This window comes from Crassostrea angulata, chromosome 6, assembly GCF_025612915.1.
Source record: "Crassostrea angulata isolate pt1a10 chromosome 6, ASM2561291v2, whole genome shotgun sequence".
NCBI classification, from domain to species: domain Eukaryota; kingdom Metazoa; phylum Mollusca; class Bivalvia; order Ostreida; family Ostreidae; genus Magallana; species Magallana angulata.
In genome coordinates, this window is record NC_069116.1 from 4,863,983 (window position 1) to 4,884,512 (window position 20,530).

The window sequence follows — 20,530 nt, forward strand, 5'->3', positions numbered from 1 at the left end:
GAATATTATATTTAATTAAACAAAAAGAAATTCATCTCCAATATAGTATATAATAATTCTATATTCAGACTTCCAAAATGGTCGATCTTCTGTCTGTAATTTTTCAATTGATGTAGGTTTTTTAAGTATCGATAAGATTAGCATCGGGCTTGACATTTGTTGAATATTTACTAATGAAGAAATTCGGACGCAGCATGATGACCGGGAACATTCTGTTGCTTCTGGGCGTTTTGCAGACCCTTCCGATTTCTCAAGCACTGTATGAGGATCAAATAGGGAAATTTGACTGGTAATATTCCGATTACACATCTTTTGGAATAGATATTGATCACAGATAACTTACACATTATATGTTGATTTTCCTTCAAGGAAAAAAACTCTTCCAGCATCTGTATCTTCCAGCATTTCCACCTCTTATTTTTTTAAAAGTTAGCCCCATGTATCTGATGCATGGAAAAGAGGTATAGAATTTTCTTAATGATGACTAAGAAAACAAAAAGGGGATGCATTTCTAAAAATTTAGGCATATATCCATATTGGTATTAAACAGTTTATTATACCAATATGAACATATGCCTAAATTTAGAAATTAGAAACTGTTAAAGTAATATGTAAACGGTGTGACCATTGAACCGAGCGCAGATTTAACACAATGCAGTTTGATTTTTGTACAATGATTTTTTTGAAACGCAAACAGTAGGATTCGCCTACTCAGATCATAAGCAAAAGTTAAACTAAACGTTGTGTGCTCAGTCTACATTATGACGTCATATTTCATGCGTTAAATGTACAAGTTTTGTCTTTGGAAATAGCCGAAGAGTTACGTAATTCCGAAAAAATATTATTTTTTTACATTGTTCATCAATTTTGTTTATCAATTTAATGCATATATCGACTACCGATAATAAAATTAAATTCTTTATTCAGGATCTAAAAGATCAGTTCCTTGATGCAGAGACATAAATAACATATTTATGTCTCTGCTTGATGTTATGTTTTTATTTTCCATTGGATAATTTGATAAGACATACATAGAACTAGTCATGTTTCTTGATTGAAGCAATACTGAAACTTATCTGGTTTTCACATGAATTATTTTTAAATTTAAATGACATTAAATTAAAACTTAGGAAAGTTTTCATTCGAGTTTATGCGCAATAAACATCAATAAGTGCCTGTCAATCAATGACCGAACTAACTTTTTAAAAACAAAATGGCGGCCAATATGGCGGCGCCCAGGGCTGGAAGAAAATTTTTTAGCCTATAGTACCCCTGATTCAACTCTCATTTTCACTGATTTTCTTAATATATATACGTGTTATCATTAATCCTCATTCACTAGGCGGGCTATGCCCGCCTCTTGCTGCGCTTGGTATTATTTATAAACATGCTATCTGATTACCAAAATTACAATATGAAACTTTTTTATGTGTAACCTTTTAGTGATTATATTGTATTTAAGATATGCTGAATAAAAATATCATTGAAATTTTATTTATATACGGTATAATAATATAATACCGGTATGTCAATTTTTTGGTGGTCTTCAATTGCCTGTAGCTGACCTTCAATTAAGCAGGCACCAAATGGGACCTTTTGTTCTAAAACTGCTGACTAGTTTTAAATTTAAAAAGATGATAACTTGCAATTTGTGTTTGACAGGCATCAACAGTATGTTGGGAAGATTACAGATATGTTCTGGGACCAGTCTTTCAATGCTGGAAAACGAGTCCTGGTGTCATCAGAGAGGCATGTGCTGGCTTCGGTCCACTCCCATAATGGCTCCCTTGGTAGATTAATTCTGCGATTAATTATTTATGTTAAACTTTGAAAATGTTATGTATATATTTAATATGAATAAGCATGTCATGTATATATTTAATATGAACAAGCAAATGTAATCAAAGCATTATTTCATTGAAATCTAAAGAGTTATAACTTTTTAAAATCAAACAATATTCTTTCATTTACATTCATGCTTTTGAGAAATTCACAGTTAAACATAAGTTGAAGTGTTTTTTTAATTTGAAGCTTGGAGAAAAGTGCTTGAGGATGGGCCCCGAGGGCGGATTGACAAAACCCTCCACTCAGGAAACTGTAAGTAATAAACAACAACAAGGCCAGTTGTATATACACTATAACATGCTTCAGGCCAACTCTGTAAATTAATTTTATCTTTGTACTTTTTTTAAAATTTGGTAATTTACAGAATAGAGGGAGATATTTTTAAAATTCTAAATACAGTTGAACTTCATTATCTCGAACTAGATGCGACTGTTTAAATACTTCAAAATATCAAAGTATTCAAGACATCGAGGGTAAACAACTTAAAATAAGTGGTTGCGACTTACAATTAACTTCGACATATCCATTGTATTCGAGATATCAGTGTTCGAGATAATGAAGTTCAACTGTATTTTGTATTTTATTTTTTCTTATATTAGTTTCCTCAATGTACTGTAAATTAAAAGTTTCAATACTTGATGAGTTATTGACTCTTGATTTGTTGTCCCTTCACAGTGTTGGTGACGCTGACGGGGGGTGGCCGTTTTGTGAGGAAATGGAATGCTGGGAGTGGACTGGCTGACTGGGAAGTGTCTCTCCCTGGATCCAAGAGTGGACGGTAAGTCCTTATGTAAAAACATGCAATGTTAGTGTATGGTAAATCCTAATGTAAAGACATGCAATGTTAGTGGACGGTAAGTCCTTATGTATACATATGCAATGTTAGTGGATGGTAAGTCTTTATGTATACATACGCAGTGTTAGTGTACAGTAAGTCCTAGTCTTATGTAAAGACACGCAATGTTAGTAGATGGTAAGTCCTTATGTATACATATGCAATGTTAGTTGATGGTAAGTCCTTATGTAAAGACACGCGGTGTTTAACTTTATGATATACAGTGTACAAACACTTGATACACAGCTAAGGATATACAGCCATTTAACATAAACAATCTGTGGACAAGATAAACAATCATATTATATACAGTTGTGTAAGTGCATTAGTATCATTGTATTAGTGTATAACTACACTATCACATTTCTAAACGTTACAATATCATTTCATATGCAATCGCATTTTCACATATAACAACACCATTTAAATGGTCTAACTTGATCATATTTGTGTAGGGTTATATTTGTGAACTCTACCATGACTTTAGATGCATTTAAAGTTGTATCAAAAGAGTAGAGTTCGCAAGGGATAAATCAATCAAGTATGTAAAGTTCTTTATATTGCATCTTTGCTCCCCTCCTGTAGTAAAGGAGCGGAGTGGATCATAAACCTTTTGTTAGCAAAGACGTATAAGTTACAGCAGTTGTATTCACTGTAAGTCCCAAATATCTGTAACTATTTCAGGGCGGACCTTGTTCAGTGTGGGCGGGATCTGCTGGCGGTGATGATACAGGATGCTGTGTATGGTCTAGACCCCCGGTCAGGCAGACAGAAATGGTCCGTCGCTCTCCCTCAAAGGTAAACATGTCTTACTTTACAATACTGCAGATTCCTTATTTTCATGTGAGTACTAAATTCCTTAATTCTGCCATTTTGTAGCACCCCTCACAAGAATATAAAATTCATGAGGGGTGCTTCTAGCGATTTTTCGCAGATATTTATTCTTTGCATCTAAGTAGGAATCTACAGTATATACAAAGCTGACTAAACCTAATCATTTAAAAGGAGAAGCTGATGTTTGAGTCACTAGTAGACCTAGTCACTAGTATAGTTTAGTACAAATTCTATACTATTTCTTAAAGAAGGATTAAAATAAGTTTACTTTTACTCGACCAGTATTCAAATTGCACTTTTATTAATGGTCTTAGTACTGAATCAAGATTAATATCTGCATACAAAGTGATTTTAACGGAAAGAACAAGTTCAATACAGTAAGGGATGTATACAATATACACATACATATGCAGGTTTAAAACATTTTTTTAGCTTTACATTCAATTGTAGCTACCAAGTAGTCTACACTCACCTTTTCACATCGGGAACAAACTTGTTTGTCATTGGTCAATCCCTGGGACAGCAAGTTACCAGGGTAACTGTGGATATGGAGGGAGTGGTCAGGTCGACCGAATCAGTGAAAGCACCCTGGCTGTCGGAAAGCACACAGTAAGACTGCTTCATTTATTATCTTATTGGACAAAGGACTACCGGTATGTGCGGTATGGTCAATTATCAGCCCCCGATTTCAACCAATTTTTAAATAGTATCATATAAAAATGAAATCTTCACAAATCATTGTAAAGAGGATGCCTATAACTTTAATCTTGATTTTAGTCATCATTGCTCACTCGCTGCTTATCTATGACGTCACTTAAATGACCTAATTCCCGCAAATTTGCAAACAAATGAAGATATTATCATTTTTGCTCTTTATTTTGCATTTGGAAGTATAGAGCGCAGGTCTGCTCAAGTGCGATTTTAACATATGTTTTTCTTCAGATAGTTATACATATTATACTAAAAAATGGTACTTGAGCAAGCCTGCGCTCGATGTTTCCCAGTCGAAAAACCATCGGAAAACACCCATATTTTGCTACAAAACATCAATTTATCAAAATAATGCAATATTCATGAGGTCATTTCTACATTATAACGTCACTGTGGTGATTAGGGCTGGGACGATACTGTACTGAGCCGATTCGGTACGTATCACGATACATGAGATGCGATACGATACATATCACGATACATTGCAATTAAATGAAAACATGAATAAAAGTTTAAAATTTATTCAACCTGCCGATGTATTACCGCATGTCCAAAGTTATTTTGTTATATTCATAATGAGCGTTGCACAATTTACAAATTACTTTAGTCTCGTGTACACTAGTTTTTCATAAACAAGTACTCCAAAAGTTTTCCACACTCCATATTTAGCTTCCTAACAGTTTTGACAACTTTACGAGGTTTTCCGCCATCTTTGTACTTTCATATTAGGCGCGCGGACTAAAAATAGCCGATATATGAAGCTCGGATATTTTTGAAAAATAAAAAAAGTTTGGTAAGGTATCGTTGTATTAATGGTAAATGTATCGATCCAAATATCGTCAAAATAAATACCGCGATGCACCGGTGCATCGGTGGATCGTCCCATCCCTAGTGGTGATAACCTTTTACACCTTTATTTTCAATATGAGTTTAACTATCTTTCACCTTATTTTAAAGCTCTTTTTAAAACTTTGATTTTGGGGGGCAAAAATTGCATAAAACCGCACTTAGTCCTTTCCATTTGGAAAAAAAATTCTGTAAATACTTTGAGTGATTTTTTCAATGGGTTGCTATTTTTTTTCTAGATATTGCAGTAACATCATAAACATCCAAAGTTTAATTGTTAAAATATGTGTTTGAAGTTTATTCCTCTTTGTAATATACTGTCAGTAAACTGACTTTTATTCAAGGAGACTTTAATTCATGAAGTATCGAAGATTCATTGATACGGCAACTAATTTTCATGATCAAGACACGGATTATGTGGAAAAAAATATATATCAGAGATATTTAGGACTGGTTCGCCATGACGAGTCTATAACAAACCTTGCGAAAATTACTCGCAAGCAAATAAAAGCTGGTTTACATATCAACTTAATTCAAAACGCTAAAAATATATGTCTGTATTTTGGAACGGAAATGTAAAAAGTTAAACCCATTGAAATAACCAGTTAAACATTGTTGTATTTTATTGAATCAGTTTTGATGTATATTGATAAATGAGAAGCTGTTTCTGTAATTTTGCTTTGGTTGTTAGATGTGAGGTGACAAATGGCGGTGTCCTCATCTGCTACAGGAGTGAGGACCAGTCTCTACAGACGCTGACCCTCACTGACGGTCAGGTGTTCAAGTCCACCAGCTTACAGGTAAAGCTTGTTGGATAACATCATCATTATACAGATTGTGTAACATGGTCATTGTAAAGCGCCAGAGATGAACACTAAGCCTGATTCATTATGCCATATGAACATATTGGATAAGTCAACTGTAAACAGGGAAATATTCTCCCCCATTTTATTTTCCCCCCTTTTGCCCTTGTCAGCACGCGAATTTAAGACTGGGCAAATTCCAATGTTTCAAGCTAATTCTTTGGTACACAAGCGAGTCTGGGTGAATTTAAGATGAGGCGATACCATTTGCAAGTGTAGAAGGGCGAAAATAACACAGGGCGAAAATAACACAGGGCGAAAATAACCCTGTATACAGTATATTGTATAATACTTTTTAAGATATAGATGATGAAAGACTTCACTCTTAATGTGAATTCATTGTCAGACTTTTCTCTTTAACCTTGTTTTACTGAATGTAATCAAAAAGGAAATGGTTAGTGGCAAAACATCCCTTTTTTATTTGGTGAGTTATTTTTCTTGGCAGATTTTAGGCTTGGAACCATCAGAAGAAATTAGCATGGAAACAGTGAGGAAGATGGAGGAGCCCCTTATTTTCCTACGGACAGCAAAGAATCATATGGCTCTGCTAGAGCTTACAAAAGATGGAGTCAAACTCAAGAAAGACTTGCCCAGTGTATGTGAAATACTTAACAGTATATGTGATTCAGGATAGCCCCACATTATAGTGCCATTATCTGTAGGGAGTACATTTCCTTTCTTTCTCTCATTGATAGATATGTGCAGCACAAGTTGTGTCCCTTGATGACAAGTCCATGCTGTTCACACTGGAGAGAATACCTGGGGTGTGTGCTTGTACATGACTACCATACCATTTATTCAGACTTTGCTTTTATCAATTACATGATGTACTTGTAGTTTTCTAATACAGTCGCACCTGTTTTAAGCGGCCACCTGTGGGACAATGCCAAATTGGCCGCTAAAGACAGGTGGCCTCTTATTCCAGGTTTCAAATTAATGGGGAAAAAACATCGAGTATTTTCATTTTGGCTGATTTATTAATAGCATCTGTAATGGCGGCGTACACAGAGATGGTGAATGCACAGCTCGGATTGCTAAATAAACAGTTTATATTAATTTTAAATGGCCGTTTTAATTCCATTTATCTATCAAGGGATTAAGAACAAAACATTTTCTGCTAAATACGCCCAAATGTTAATTTTCAAGGGATTAAATGCGGTAAACAAACAGAAGTAGCGTTTCCGTACAAAGGCTACTTACTGAACTACGATAGCCGATGTTTTACCTTTTAAAAAAAGTATCAAAATTACATTCTTATATATATTAAGAACCCGGTTTTTTTTATCTCAAAGAAGTTTTCTAGGAAAAAAGTACATATTAAGCTGTTCCGCGCAAGACTGGCCATATACAATGGCTTTGTAATGAAGTATATAAGTACGTGTCGATATATAAACAACACAAAACAGGTGTTATGATAATCAATTATCACATTAAATCTCAGCAGACTTCAAATAACACACTCAATTATTTGTCATTAACTCATTATCAGCTTTCGAATTTTGGCTTCCTTCGATACGGGGTCACATGTCAGATTCAAAAGTCATGTGACAAAACAGACAAAATGGCCGTTGAAAACAGGCATGTTGAAGCCACCGGACCTTAAAACAGTGGCCGCTGGCCGCGTTAGACAGGTGGCCGCTTAAATCAGTTAAAATATATTGTAAAACTAAACGGGCGGAATTAAAACTGGCCGCTCATGGCGAGTGGCCGCTGATTAAAGGTGGCCGTAACAGCAGGTGCGACTGTATTCTAGAAGTAATCTTTGAAAATACACTAGAATAGATAGGTTTATATTCAACTCTGTTTAAAACCTTGTTCAATGAATATGAGATTTCAGTTCAATATAATTTTCATTTCATATATTTGGACGATGTTTACTTTGTGTCTCTTCTAATTTTGGAGTTTCTTGCATAACATGTATAGGAGCTGAAAATGAAAGTATATGACATGGAAACAGGAAGTGAAATGGCAGACCTTTATCAAACCATCACTTACCTACCCCAGCATGGCTATCCTCAAAGGGTAAGTAAAATACCATCAATAATTTACCCAGCATGGCTACCCTCAAAGGGTAAGTAAAATACCATCACTTAATTACCCCAGCATGACTACCCTCAAAGGTAAGTAAAAGACCATCACTTACTTACCCCAGCATGGCTACCCTCAAAGGGTAAGTAAAATACCATCAATAATTTACCCAGCATGGCGACCCTCAAAGGGTAAGTAAAAGACCATCACTTACTTACCCAAACATGGCTACCCTCAAAGGTAAGTAAAAGACCATCACTTAATTACCCCAGCATGGCTACCCTCAAAGGTAAGTAAAAGACCATCACTTAATTACCCCAGCATGGCTACCCTCAAAGGGTAAGTAAAAGACCATCACTTACATACCCCAGCATGGATATCCTCAAAATGTAAGTAAAATACCATCACTTACTTACCCCAGCATTGCTATCCTCAAAAGGTAAGTAAAATACCATCACTTACTTACCCCAGCATTGCTATCCTCAAAAGGTAAGTAAAATACCATCACTTACTTACCCCAGCATTGCTAACCTCAAAAGGTAAGTAAAAGCTCATCACTTACTTACCCCAGGATTGCTACCCTCAAAGGGTAAGTAAAATACCATCACTTAATTTTACCTACCAGGATGGCTATCCTCAGAGGGTAAGCATTACTTATTTACCCACAGCATTGCTATATTTAAAGAGTAAGTAAAATACCGTCACTTACTTACCCCAGCATAGTTATCCTCAAAGAGTAAGTAAAAGACCATCGCTTACTTACCCCAACATGGCTACCCTCAAAGGTTAAGTAAAATACCATCACTTAATTACCCCAGCATGGCTACCCTCAAAGGTAAGTAAAAGACCATCACTTAATTACCCCAGCATGGCTACCCTCAAAGGGTAAGTAAAAGACCATCACTTACATACCCCAGCATGGATATCCTCAAAAGGTAAGTAAAATACCATCACTTACTTACCCCAGCATTGCTATCCTCAAAAGGTAAGTAAAATACCATCACTTACTTACCCCAGCATTGCTATCCTCAAAAGGTAAGTAAAATACCATCACTTACTTACCCCAGCATTGCTAACCTCAAAAGGTAAGTAAAAGCTCATCACTTACTTACCCCAGGATTGCTACCCTCAAAGGGTAAGTAAAATACCATCACTTAATTTTACCTACCAGGATGGCTATCCTTTGAGGGTAAGCATCACTTATTTACCCACAGCATTGCTATCCTCAAAGGGTAAGTACCGGTAAAAGACCATCACTTACTTACCCCAGCATAGTTATCCTCAAAGGGTAAGCATCAGATCTACATGTATATATTCCAACATGGCTTTCCTCAGAGAGTAAGTATCAAAACATCATTCATTGTCCATTTATAAATATTCTTAAAGGGTAAGCTGATATTTTTTCTGTTGATAACATTTACGATTTGTGTTGTGTTGATACATGGTTTATTCTGTGTCCTATAGATAGAGGTTCTGATGTTTAAGAAGAGAGACCTGCGTCTTGGCTGTAGGTTTGCCATACTCTCAGAAGACTACTCCATGCAGATGGTGCTGAAAGCAGGTCAGATACTATCTCTCATTCAAAAGTCACATTCGTGCGGATTTATGAACTGAAATTTAAAACCTGACTACCTATAGCTTCAGTTTTTTCATCTGTGCAAATTTCGTGCCTAGAGGAGTTAGTTCCCAAAACATCTCAAAACAGAATTTCCATTATTTTTTCATGAAAGATACCTTATGACCTTTTTTATTTTCTGTAGAGCGAGATGGCAGCCCTGGTAAATGTTATTTGTATTTAATCAGATTTGATATCTTGCATGATTTTTGTAAAGTGCCAGTAGATTCATTTCATTTTCATCTCTTCATGCTGGTGCCAAACTACGAGTGGTAAACTTGGGAGTTGTAAGACTGAAATCAGATTCTAATAATGAAAAAAAATGACTGAAATCATATTCTAATAATAGAAAAATGACTGAAATCAGATTCTAATAATAAAAAAAATGACTGAAATCAGATTCTAATAATTAAAAAAATGACTGAAATCAGATTCCAATAATAAAAAAAATTGATGAAACAATCTGGTTTGACAAGCTCATGAGTTTATCAGTCCTGCTTTGGAGCATGAATTCCCTCTTTGTAGTGTATGTATAGTTATAACTGTCCTGTGGTCATTACTGGTACAGGAATGGGGTTGGGTAGCTGGGATCACAGGTGTTATTACTGTACATGTATACCCTGGTACAGGAATGGGATTGGGTAGCTGGGATCAGAGGTATTATTACTGTACATTTATACCCTGGTACAGGAATGGGATTGGGTAGCTGGGATCACAGGTGTAATTACTGTACATGTATACCCTGGTATAGGAATGGGGTTGGGTAGCTGAGATCAGAGGTATTATTACTGTACATGTATACCCTGGTATAGGAATGGGGTTGGGTAGCTGAGATCAGAGGTGTTATTACTGTACATGTATACCCTGGTATAGGAATGGGATTGGGTAGCTGAGATCAGAGGTATTATTACTGTACATGTATACCCTGGTATAGGAATGGGGTTGGGTAGCTGAGATCAGAGGTATTATTACTGTACATGTATACCCTGGTATAGGAATGGGATTGGGTAGCTGGGATCAGAGGTGTTATTACTGTTCATATATACCTTGGTATAGGAATGGGGTTGGTTAGCTTGGATCACAGGTGTTATTACTGTACATGTATACCCTGGTACAGGAATGGGGTTGGGTAGCTGAGATCAGAGGTGTTATTACTGTACATGTATACCCTGGTACAGGAATGGGATTGGGTAGCTGGGATCAGAGGTGTTATTACTGTACATGTATACCCTGGTACAGGAATGGGATTGGGTAGCTGGGATCACAGGTGTTATTACTGTACATGTATACCATGGTATAGGAATGGGTTTGGGTAGCTGGGATCACAGGTGTTATTACTGTGCATGTATACCCTGGTACAGGAATGGGATTGGGTAGCTGGGATCAGAGGTGTTATTACTGTACATGTATACCCTGGTACAGGAATGGGATTGGGTAGCTGAGATCAGAGGTATTATTACTGTATATGTATACCCTGGTATAGGAATGGGATTGGGTAGCTGGGATCAGAGGTGTTATTACTGTACATGTATACCCTGGTATAGGAATGGGGTTGGTTAGCTTGGATCACAGGTGTTATTACTGTACATGTATACCCTGGTACAGGAATGGGATTGGGTAGCTGGGATCAGAGGTGTTATTACTGTACATGTATACCCTGGTATAGGAATGGGATTGGGTAGCTGGGATCACAGGTGTTATTACTGTACATGTATACCCTGGTACAGGAATGGGATTGGGTAGCTGGGATCACAGGTGTTATTACTGTACATGTATACCCTGGTATAGGAATGGGATTGGGTAGCTGGGATCAGAGGTGTTATTACTGTACATGTATACCCTGGTATAGGATTAATAGGAATGGGATTGGGTAGCTGGGATCACAGGTGTTATTACTGTACATGTATACCCTGGTACAGGAATGGGTTTGGGTAGATTCTTCAGATATGAATTCTGAAGAATCTGAAGAATTTCAATTCATTGAAAAGGTTCCTGTTTTGTGTTGTTCAAGAAATTTTATTAGATTCCATTTTTTGTTTCATCCAAGTAGGAGTCCTTGTTATTGTTTTGCATGGTGGATATTCAGTCTTATTTTTCGGTTAGATAGGGATCTACACAGTCATACATGTCATGCTTCTGTCTTGTAAATGTCTTGTGGAACTTGGGCTTGTTAAGAGTAATGCAGAACACGGTTTATCTTGTGGAAACACTATTTAGTCCATGGGATACAGACTTGACATCGGGTTCTGTGTACCTGTATACTATCATACATCTGAAAGCTTTCTGCTCTTTTTGATCTAGTCTGAATAAGCAAGGGCTGTTGGAAAATAACCACAGGTTATGTCTTTGAAGGCAAAAGACACCTTGTCATGAATATGACATTCAGTGATGTATAATGGTTGGGTTTTAATAAAATTCATCTTTAGAAACACATATTCAGGACACTGCAGTATTTAATCTTTCCTTATGATGATAGTATATGTTCATCAATTAATCAACTTTTTAATACGATTTGCTATTTAAACAAATTGCAGGAAAAATCGCATGGAGACGAGAGGAAGCACTGGCGTACGTGTTGTCTGTAGAAATGATCGATCTCCCTGTGTCCGAAAATCAGGCCAAGTACGAGGATGAATTTGGGTCACACAAGGGTAGGTCACCAAAGGTGAAGGCCATTTTGTCAAGCAATGGTTCTTGGTGAGGAGGAGAGGTTTGACCCTCCCTAGATAACAGAACAATTTCATTCCACACTCTGTCAAATAATCCCTGCTTTTATTTTGGAAAACAATTGTCTGTTACAGATGATATTGCCACCATGTTTATGAAGAGATTTAAGACACAGATTTCCCAGCTTAAGGTGAGGTGATTTCTGGTTAAGTTGAACATGTAGATCATAGTAACTAGGGTACATTCCATTAAAAATTCCTTTGAAAGTGCTTTTAATGTTTTCTTAACCATGTACAACTTTTCAAGTAATATATGTTATAAATTTTGTTTCATGTTATTACAGACTTATATACAGCAACAGCTTCAGAAACTTCAAGGTCACAGACACCATCACCATGACACTGAGGCCATGGCGGAAAGTGGGTCAGATGATGACGACGAGGATTTAACCAGGGACGAGTTCAACCTCAACAAACTGATAGTGCTGGTGACAGGGGCAGGGAAAGTAAGTGAATTCAACCGTCAATAAACTGATACTGCTTGTGACAGGGGCAGGGAAAGTAAGTGACTTCAACCTCAATAAACTGATAGTGTGGTGACAGGGGCAGGGAAAGTAAGTGACTTCAACCTCAATAAACTCAGAGTAGGCATGTGTATCTGAATTTGGAGATAGGGGTTCTCTATATTCTACCAGCTTAGATTTTCTGTAAGGCAGCTAATACTTATATTACTGTCCTTATTTCATATACCGGTATTTCTTATCACCTGCACAAACTGTTTGACTTGCCTTGTAAAGGTACACTTATTCTTACTTGAGTTGGTATATTGAGTTACCATCACAGCATACAGATCAGTTTCCATAAATTGTTCCAGTCTGTAATACAGTTATGTTCTTATATTTCAGGTTTTTGGTGTTCGAAGCACCAATGGTCACATTGAGTGGGAGCACTTTTTCCCAGAGTTAGCCCCCTTTGATGGAAACAATCAACAGAAACTGTTGTTGTTTGTACAGAGAACCACGGCCCACTTTCCCAACCCCCCTCAGTGTACTGTGGTAGGAAAACACAAGGTGAGATGGAGGACGGGGTCTTATACCTCTATCTTAGTCCATTGGTAATCAATCCATGTACAGTACTGTATTATATTACATGTACTGGGTACATATATATATATGTCTGTACCTCTGTTTAGGTATATATGTGTATTAGGTTATACATGTATAAGGTCGTCTTATTATGTTTCAGTGTTTAAGAGAATAGCAGGTGCAAAGAGAAATTATAATAGTGATAGAAATACATGTACATGTACATATACCGGGTAGTGTCTTTTGTGGGATAGAAGTGAGTAGAGAATATGAGGCTTATTATAATTATTTATTTTTCTGCACTCAGGGGACAGGCAATGGTTTCCTGTTCTCGTTTAACCCAATCAGCGGTGAGCCAGTGGACACGCCCCCCACTGGTCAGGTATTGAACTACAGGATCACCCAGACCAGCATGCTGGGGGAACTAGATGACCACTTCTTGAGGGGCATTCTTCTGATGGACCCCGACAATCAGGTCAGGCCCCTACCCACCCACACCTTCCAGTCTAGATCGCTCACTAAATATGTGCAAATTAAGACAATATTAAAGTTTTTGAAATCCAAGTTAAATCTGATAAAAAAAATGATGGTTATTTAATTAGATTTGCCATGTTTCAAAGTTTGAAATGATATTGTTGTAATTTTGTTTTAAGGCTAAAAAAGTTCTAACCAAATGGCTTAAGACTGAGGGGAATGTTTTTAAATGATATTTCAATTACTTACTTACTGCTTCCTAATTTAAAGAACTGTAATAAGGCTTTTGTGAAATCATGCAGATATCTGGAGTAAAGTTGGGGTGACATTTATTTGTAGATACATGTGTTCCCTGGGAAATGTTTGTCAGTTCTGAAGAAGACCTTTGGGTCACAGTACATGTTTGTGGCAGACAGAGAGACTGGCTTTATTAAGGGCTACAGGACAGTCCCAAACCAGGGGGTGGGTAGTAAAGCCAAATATGGAATCACAACATTTGTAATCAATTAGTAAAGGTATGGTGGAGTAAATTTACTATTAATGAATACCCTTCGTCTTTCTTCTACAGAAATTTTTGATGGAGAATGTGTGGACAGTGAACCTTCAGAAGAAGCAGCAAACCATTACCCAGGTTGTGGGCAAGAGACCGCTAGGTGGGCAGAATTCAGAATGTCAACTTTGTCTGACAAATTCCCCTTGCCGTTGATATTTAATTAAGTTGCAGATATTTTCAAGTTTACTATTATCTTGAATCTTCTCTCTATTTTGTTGCAGAACAAGTTCACTCTCAAGGTCGTGTCTTAGGAGACAGAAGTGTACTGTATAGATACCTCAATCCTAATCTTGTTGTCGTGGTAACAGAGGGAGAATTCATTGAGCAGTCTCAAAGAGGTTAGATTGAATTCATTCTTCCTTATTATTATTTACTTAGAGAAGAACTTGCTCTAAAAAGTAAATGTTAATTGGTTTTGAATCTTTTTCATAAGAACAAAGATCTATTTTTTTCATTAGTAATTTCATTGCTTGTTACCAGTCTGACTTAACAAGATTTATAAAGAATTTGTTTCTACTACAGGTGGCGTGTTTAACACCATCAACCTTTACCTGCTGGACAGTGTGACCGGTCACATGGTGTTCCACTGCAGCCACAAGAGAGCAAAAGGTCCAATCACCGTCGTTCACTCAGAAAACTGGGTTGTGGTGAGTACAGTTCCACCCTCAGGCATTGTTCTGTCTGTCCTTCAGACATTGTAATCATCTAGTTCTCTATTTCCCTCAGGCATTGCAATCATCTCTGTTCTCTATGGCTCTTTTTTATGGAATTTTAATGCTCATTGTGTGTAATATAGCATTAATTTTGTGACAAAGAAACATCTTATTTGCCTAATTACTTACATAATTCTTTTTCTCCAAAAGCTGTCTTAGATCATTCATTTCCTTTTCTTTTATCTTTTTCAGTATAACTATTTCAATCAAAAGTCACGCCGCCTTGAGATGGCTGTCTTAGAACTTTATGAAGGAAAAGAGCAGAGTAATTCTACTGCCTTCTCTTCCTTCTCATCACCACGGCAACCACTGGTCCTCCGCCAGTCCTACATAATGCCACTGTTTATCTCTACCATGGCAACCACAGTCACAGAGAAGGGCATCACCAGTAAACAGATCATATGTAAGGATGTAAACTCGTAAACAGATCATATGTAAGGATGTAAACTCGTAAACAGATCACATGTAAGGATGTTAACTAGTAAACAGATCATATGTAATGATGTAAACTAGTAAACAGATCATATTTAAGGATGTAAACTCGTAAACAGATCATATATAAGGATGTAATCTAGTAAACAGATCATATGTAAGGATGTAATCTAGTAAACAGATCATATGTAAGGATGTAAACTAGTAACTGATTTTATGATAGGATCTTAAGGAAAAAAACTGAACTAAATAAACTAGTAATAAAAACCATTGTAGGGATATAAACTTAAAACGTACGTGTAACTACTATCACAATGTAAAACAAAAATAATAAGGCAATATAAAGCCATATTTTTTGTTACCCAGTCAAAAAATGCACGAGATAATGATAAAATTATCAAGTACAAGGTAATCAAAGGTGGAATTTATAATTGTTTACCTGTTTATTAACAACAATAATGTAAATTGAAAGAAGTATACCAGTCACTTATAATAGCCTAAAGGTAGATGTTCTGTGTTGTATTCTAGTCCATTGCTAGTTATGGTAAACAACACTCACTTTAATACTTTCAGTTGCTTTGAAGCTAGGGGGTTTGCTTGCTCTCCCTAAAGCCTTACTTGACCCCCGACGACCTCTTGTTCCTACCCAGGAGACTATGTAAGTCAGCTGATAAGATCATGTCATCACTGTTAGGTCAAGTTCTAGTGTTTCTCATCCCTGCTAGAGATTTGAAACCAAATTACATCCATGTATATATCCTTGATACATTTTTCAAAGGAATCTGATTTATAACTGTTTTTTAATAGATGAAATGTTCTAATTAACAAAATTATTAAGATAGCACTCTATAAAGTATAGAATCAAAAATCATAATGTTTTAAGTGTGTTCTTATAGTCTTTTCAACTGGATATTTCTCTATGGATCTATTTTTAATTGCTGATTAGCCATTACATAGATTGGTTTGATAAGTTGCTCCTCTTAATATTGCACAGGGAGGAGGGGACAATACCTTACATCCCTGAGCTACCCGTGAATGCGGAGGCCATCATCAACTACAACCAGAGTCTGTACAACGTGCAGGGGATCCACACCTCACCGGCAGGGCTCGAGTCCACCTCTCTGGTCCTCTCTTATGGGCTGGGTAAGTCACCACCTGTCTACAGGCTCGACTCAAGTCACAATGTTTTTATGATTTTCTAATGCACAACTTGTGTCACAATATTTATATAATTGCAGAAAATTGATAGAAAGCATGGCAAATTTTGATACTTATAAATGTCTCCTTACTTTCACTGTCATAATTATCATTACGTAGTACATGCCAAATGTGTGCTTAATTTTACTGTAGGTCAATCTTTACTACATTGGATTACCTAATACAATGTACATGGTCAAAGCTACAGTAATATTTTCTCCTTTTTTTTTTAGATTTATACTTCACCAGAGTGCAGCCATCAAAGATGTTTGATGTTTTGAAAGAAGACTTTGATTATTTTTTTATATCAGCAGTGTTGCTAGGAATGTTTGTAGTTACCATAGCAACTCAGAAACTGTCCGCCAGACGAGCGCTCAGTCGGGCATGGAAGTAAAGATGCAATGACTAGTTCCTGATGTGCAGGAATACAGATTCAAAAAATGGAAAACAACAAAGCAACGTGTTCAGATGTTGAAAAGTTTTATCATCTTGATGATGGTTATTAATTAGATTCCCAATTGATTTCTTGAATAAGAATGAGAGTCAGAGGTTGAAATCATTCCATGTGTGTGTGTGTGTGTGTGTGTTGTTTAGTGTAGATCAGATTTGTTCTAGGTGGTCAATGTATGGTATGCTTCTTTCTGTCTTATTGGATTTTTGTTCATCAATATTCAGAATGAGATTTACTGTGTCATGTACAATGGTATGTATGGACTTTGGTGTACATTTACATTTTATACATTGTATATAAAAGATCTCAAAGTGTAGAAGGACAAAAGGTATAGCGTCCTGTATACCTTACATTACAACTCGAATTGGTGCATTTAGAGATAATGAAATTTTTGCATGTATACAATTTGAAAAGAACTGAAATACATGTAAAGCAATTTGGCATAAAAATCATAATATTTAAGATGTTAATAAAGTGAATGAAAATGATTTTTGATTAAGCCATGATTATTCTCAAAGTTTGGATGGGTACATACAAGTTATAACAAATATCACATTTTTCAAAAATCATTACTTCTTGTATTTCCTTACACATTCAAAGTACATTCATTTTGTACTTTCGTTAACTGCTATATGTTTATCTTTAAAATCTTACATTTTTATGGGAAAAGTTAACTACATGTTTATCTAAATACATGTACATTTCGATGTATTATGATGGTCATGAATTACAACCCAATTTTTACATTTTCTCCTTTTGTATATGTATCTTACATAATTTAAATAAAAGCCCATCTTAAAACCTCATAAATTATTTGTTTGATTTTTTATGAAACTCAGAAAGAAACAATGGATCAGTGTCAGATTGTTTTTCTTCAAAAAAAAAGGGCTTGATGTAGCATTTCCTTAGAGATTACCGTAACTGGAAATGGAATGATGGTTTTAGAAATACATTGAATTTGGTAATAAAATGTTGATATATAAATTAAGCCGAGAGAAAGAGTGAACATATATAGGCATTGTGTCTGCTGTTCCATCCAATTCATGTATTCTTATATACTTGAAACAGAATACTTATTTAATTAATTAAGCTGAGTTGTGAAATAGAAATACTTACGAAATTATGTGTCATTTTTATATTTATGGAGATATATAAACATTCAAGGTTGGCCATGTTATCAAATCCCATAAAGTCTGAAGGTAAAACAAGTATAGGAGGTAACCATGTCATCGTCCATGTGCTGACTAGTGTGACAGGCTATTTGTCCTGTCTTGCTGCTACATATAGAAATCAAAAACGTTCCTTATGCATAATGGGGAAAACACTTGCAAGCATAAATATTTTAACAATAACACACTAATCCTTTGCTGTTTCATTCTATTATAAAGGTAACAAGCATTGTAGAAAAAAATACATGACCAAATTAAGCGCATTGCTATTTTTCTTCTCTAAACTGAACTTTATTTATTTTGCAACAATTGATAAGCAAGTTCTACAACTTATTTTAATAACTCTCGTTAGCACGGATGTTAGAGAGAGGGGGTCATTGGTGTGGGAAGAAGCCGGAGTACCCTAAGAGAACCTTTGTGTCCAAGCGGGCGACCGCCATACCCCCATACCCTATCACATACAACCACTGTCGATCACGGGGATCGAACTCGGGTCGCAGCGATGAAAAGCGAGCGCACTGTCCACTATGCGACTACGCTTTTTTTCTTCAATGACTAAAACCTTGTTAGCCCGAAACACCAAAATTATAGTGGTATCTCTATCGTTTTTTCTCTTCAGTTATATGGAAACACAAGAAAAATATAAAATGTTATGAAACGTAGAAGGAATCGTCCAAGGTTGCCGAAAATCTGAAAGTCAGTCTGTACGCATGGATTTTGTGAAGTCCATCCTGTTATTGTACATGTAGCTATAACGAAATACTATATGACCCATAGTACTAAACCATCAAAAGTAGTTATAAGACATTTGAGATCGATATAATTGTAAACGTTAGTTATTGTGTGTAATTGAATAAACGTTAAATACTAAACCAAGCACTGCTAAAACCCTCACCAAATAACCAACAGATGAAAAGGGCCTCCAGAGGAAAGGTGGGCATATTCACGCCTAATATTATTGAATACATACAAATATATGTGCTCTACATAAACGTGTGAGAGAGAGAGAGAGAGAGAGAGAGAGAGAGAGAGAGAGAATGCGTTTAAAGACGGGAATTTAATTTCAAATTTCTATTTGAGTTTGTGGTAATATAGTGATTTACGGTCTGCATGCTTTTTTTTTGTTTAAAAATATCCCCATGGTCGTTTCAATTTCATTAGCCGTTTCCGAAAATGGATTTTAATTTTACGTCGGAATAATTGCGACGTTTTCAGGGGATTTGATTTGTTTAATTAGTTGACGACCGGGTCACTGTCATTTAAAATATTTAGAAATATACTTTGTTTCACGATAATTTATTTGAGTTCATGCTTGAAAACAGTTCCATGCGCGTATCCAGAAATTTTTTCCCCGGGGGGGGGGGGGTCCGACGGTTATTTCAGTTTGCGAGGCATATTTTGTTTTCATTATGTAATTTAAAGAAATTTGAATTTTACAGGGGTGTCCGGACCCCCCTAATCCCCCTCTAGATCCGTGCATGAGTTCTATAACCTGTGAAAAAAAAATCTAAAGCAGTTGTCATCCCATAATGAATCCATGGTAATGGATGACACCATGTGCTAAAACACAGCATATGTAAGTAAATAAGTTATAATAGTGACACGTGTTATAAAAAATTACAAATATGTAATACAAAATCAATAATAATTTAATTCTGGTTGTAACGCGCTTTCTGATTGGCTAAAAAATTATTTTATATCGTATAAAGAATGTTGCCTACGTCATAGTAAGACTAACGTCTAAAATGTATCAATACGCCTGACGTTACGTTTGAATTTTGTACAATTTTACGTTATTTTAAAGGTAAAATGACCGTTTATATATACAATGAAGAATAAAAAAATTAAATTATAAGCAATGAATTCAAAATTTATTAGTTTTATACGATATAAAATGGTTTGTAACAGTTTACGCTTTTTTATAAACCGCGAAGCCCCAAACCATTTTATATCGTATAAAACAAATAAATTTTGAATTCATTCCTTAAATGAAACACCCGGCCAATTGCCTATTGTTCACTTTAAATACCGGTACTGTACAATTATAACATATATACACATATTACGCATTGCGTTTTTTTTATACAATAAATATTGTCTGTAAAGGTAAGCTTCAAGTAAATGTTTAGAGGTTTGTCTCGGAAAGTGTTCACGAAAATGAAGTTTTTAATGTATTTTTTTTAAAAACATCGCTGTGAGAGAAAACCGCCTGC

General features: G+C 35.9%; 1 protein-coding gene across 2 annotated transcripts; it reads left to right on the forward strand.

Annotated features, from left to right (window-relative positions):
• The first annotated feature begins 146 nt into the window (after positions 1-146).
• Positions 147-17,958, forward strand: LOC128186911 (ER membrane protein complex subunit 1-like). Of its 2 annotated transcripts, XM_052856885.1 has the most exons (25): positions 147-289; positions 1,663-1,790; positions 2,032-2,097; positions 2,521-2,623; positions 3,365-3,478; positions 3,965-4,123; positions 5,763-5,871; positions 6,380-6,529; positions 6,630-6,698; positions 7,858-7,956; positions 9,427-9,523; positions 9,723-9,740; positions 12,112-12,228; positions 12,379-12,434; positions 12,588-12,749; positions 13,149-13,313; positions 13,636-13,803; positions 14,142-14,264; positions 14,371-14,455; positions 14,577-14,693; positions 14,878-15,002; positions 15,261-15,471; positions 16,074-16,158; positions 16,495-16,643; positions 16,931-17,958. In XM_052856885.1, the coding sequence occupies exons 1-25, from the start codon at positions 174-176 to the stop codon at positions 17,089-17,091; spliced, it is 2,952 nt and encodes a 983-aa protein (XP_052712845.1). In that variant the 5' UTR covers positions 147-173; the 3' UTR covers positions 17,092-17,958. The 2 variants fall into 2 exon arrangements, with proteins under 2 accessions (XP_052712845.1, XP_052712846.1); XM_052856886.1 differs by lacking the exon at positions 9,723-9,740.
• The last annotated feature ends 2,572 nt before the right edge of the window (positions 17,959-20,530 follow it).

Excerpts from the sequence above, each read along its gene's own strand:
- LOC128186911 (XM_052856885.1), top strand. The coding sequence starts at position 174 with ATGAAGAAATTCGGACGCAGCATGATGACCGGGAACATTCTGTTGCTT. Across the intron at positions 1,791-2,031 it reads CTCCCATAATGGCTCCCTTG|CTTGGAGAAAAGTGCTTGAG; the intron begins GTAGATTAATTC and ends TTTAATTTGAAG. Across the intron at positions 15,472-16,073 it reads CACCAGTAAACAGATCATAT|TTGCTTTGAAGCTAGGGGGT; the intron begins GTAAGGATGTAA and ends TAATACTTTCAG.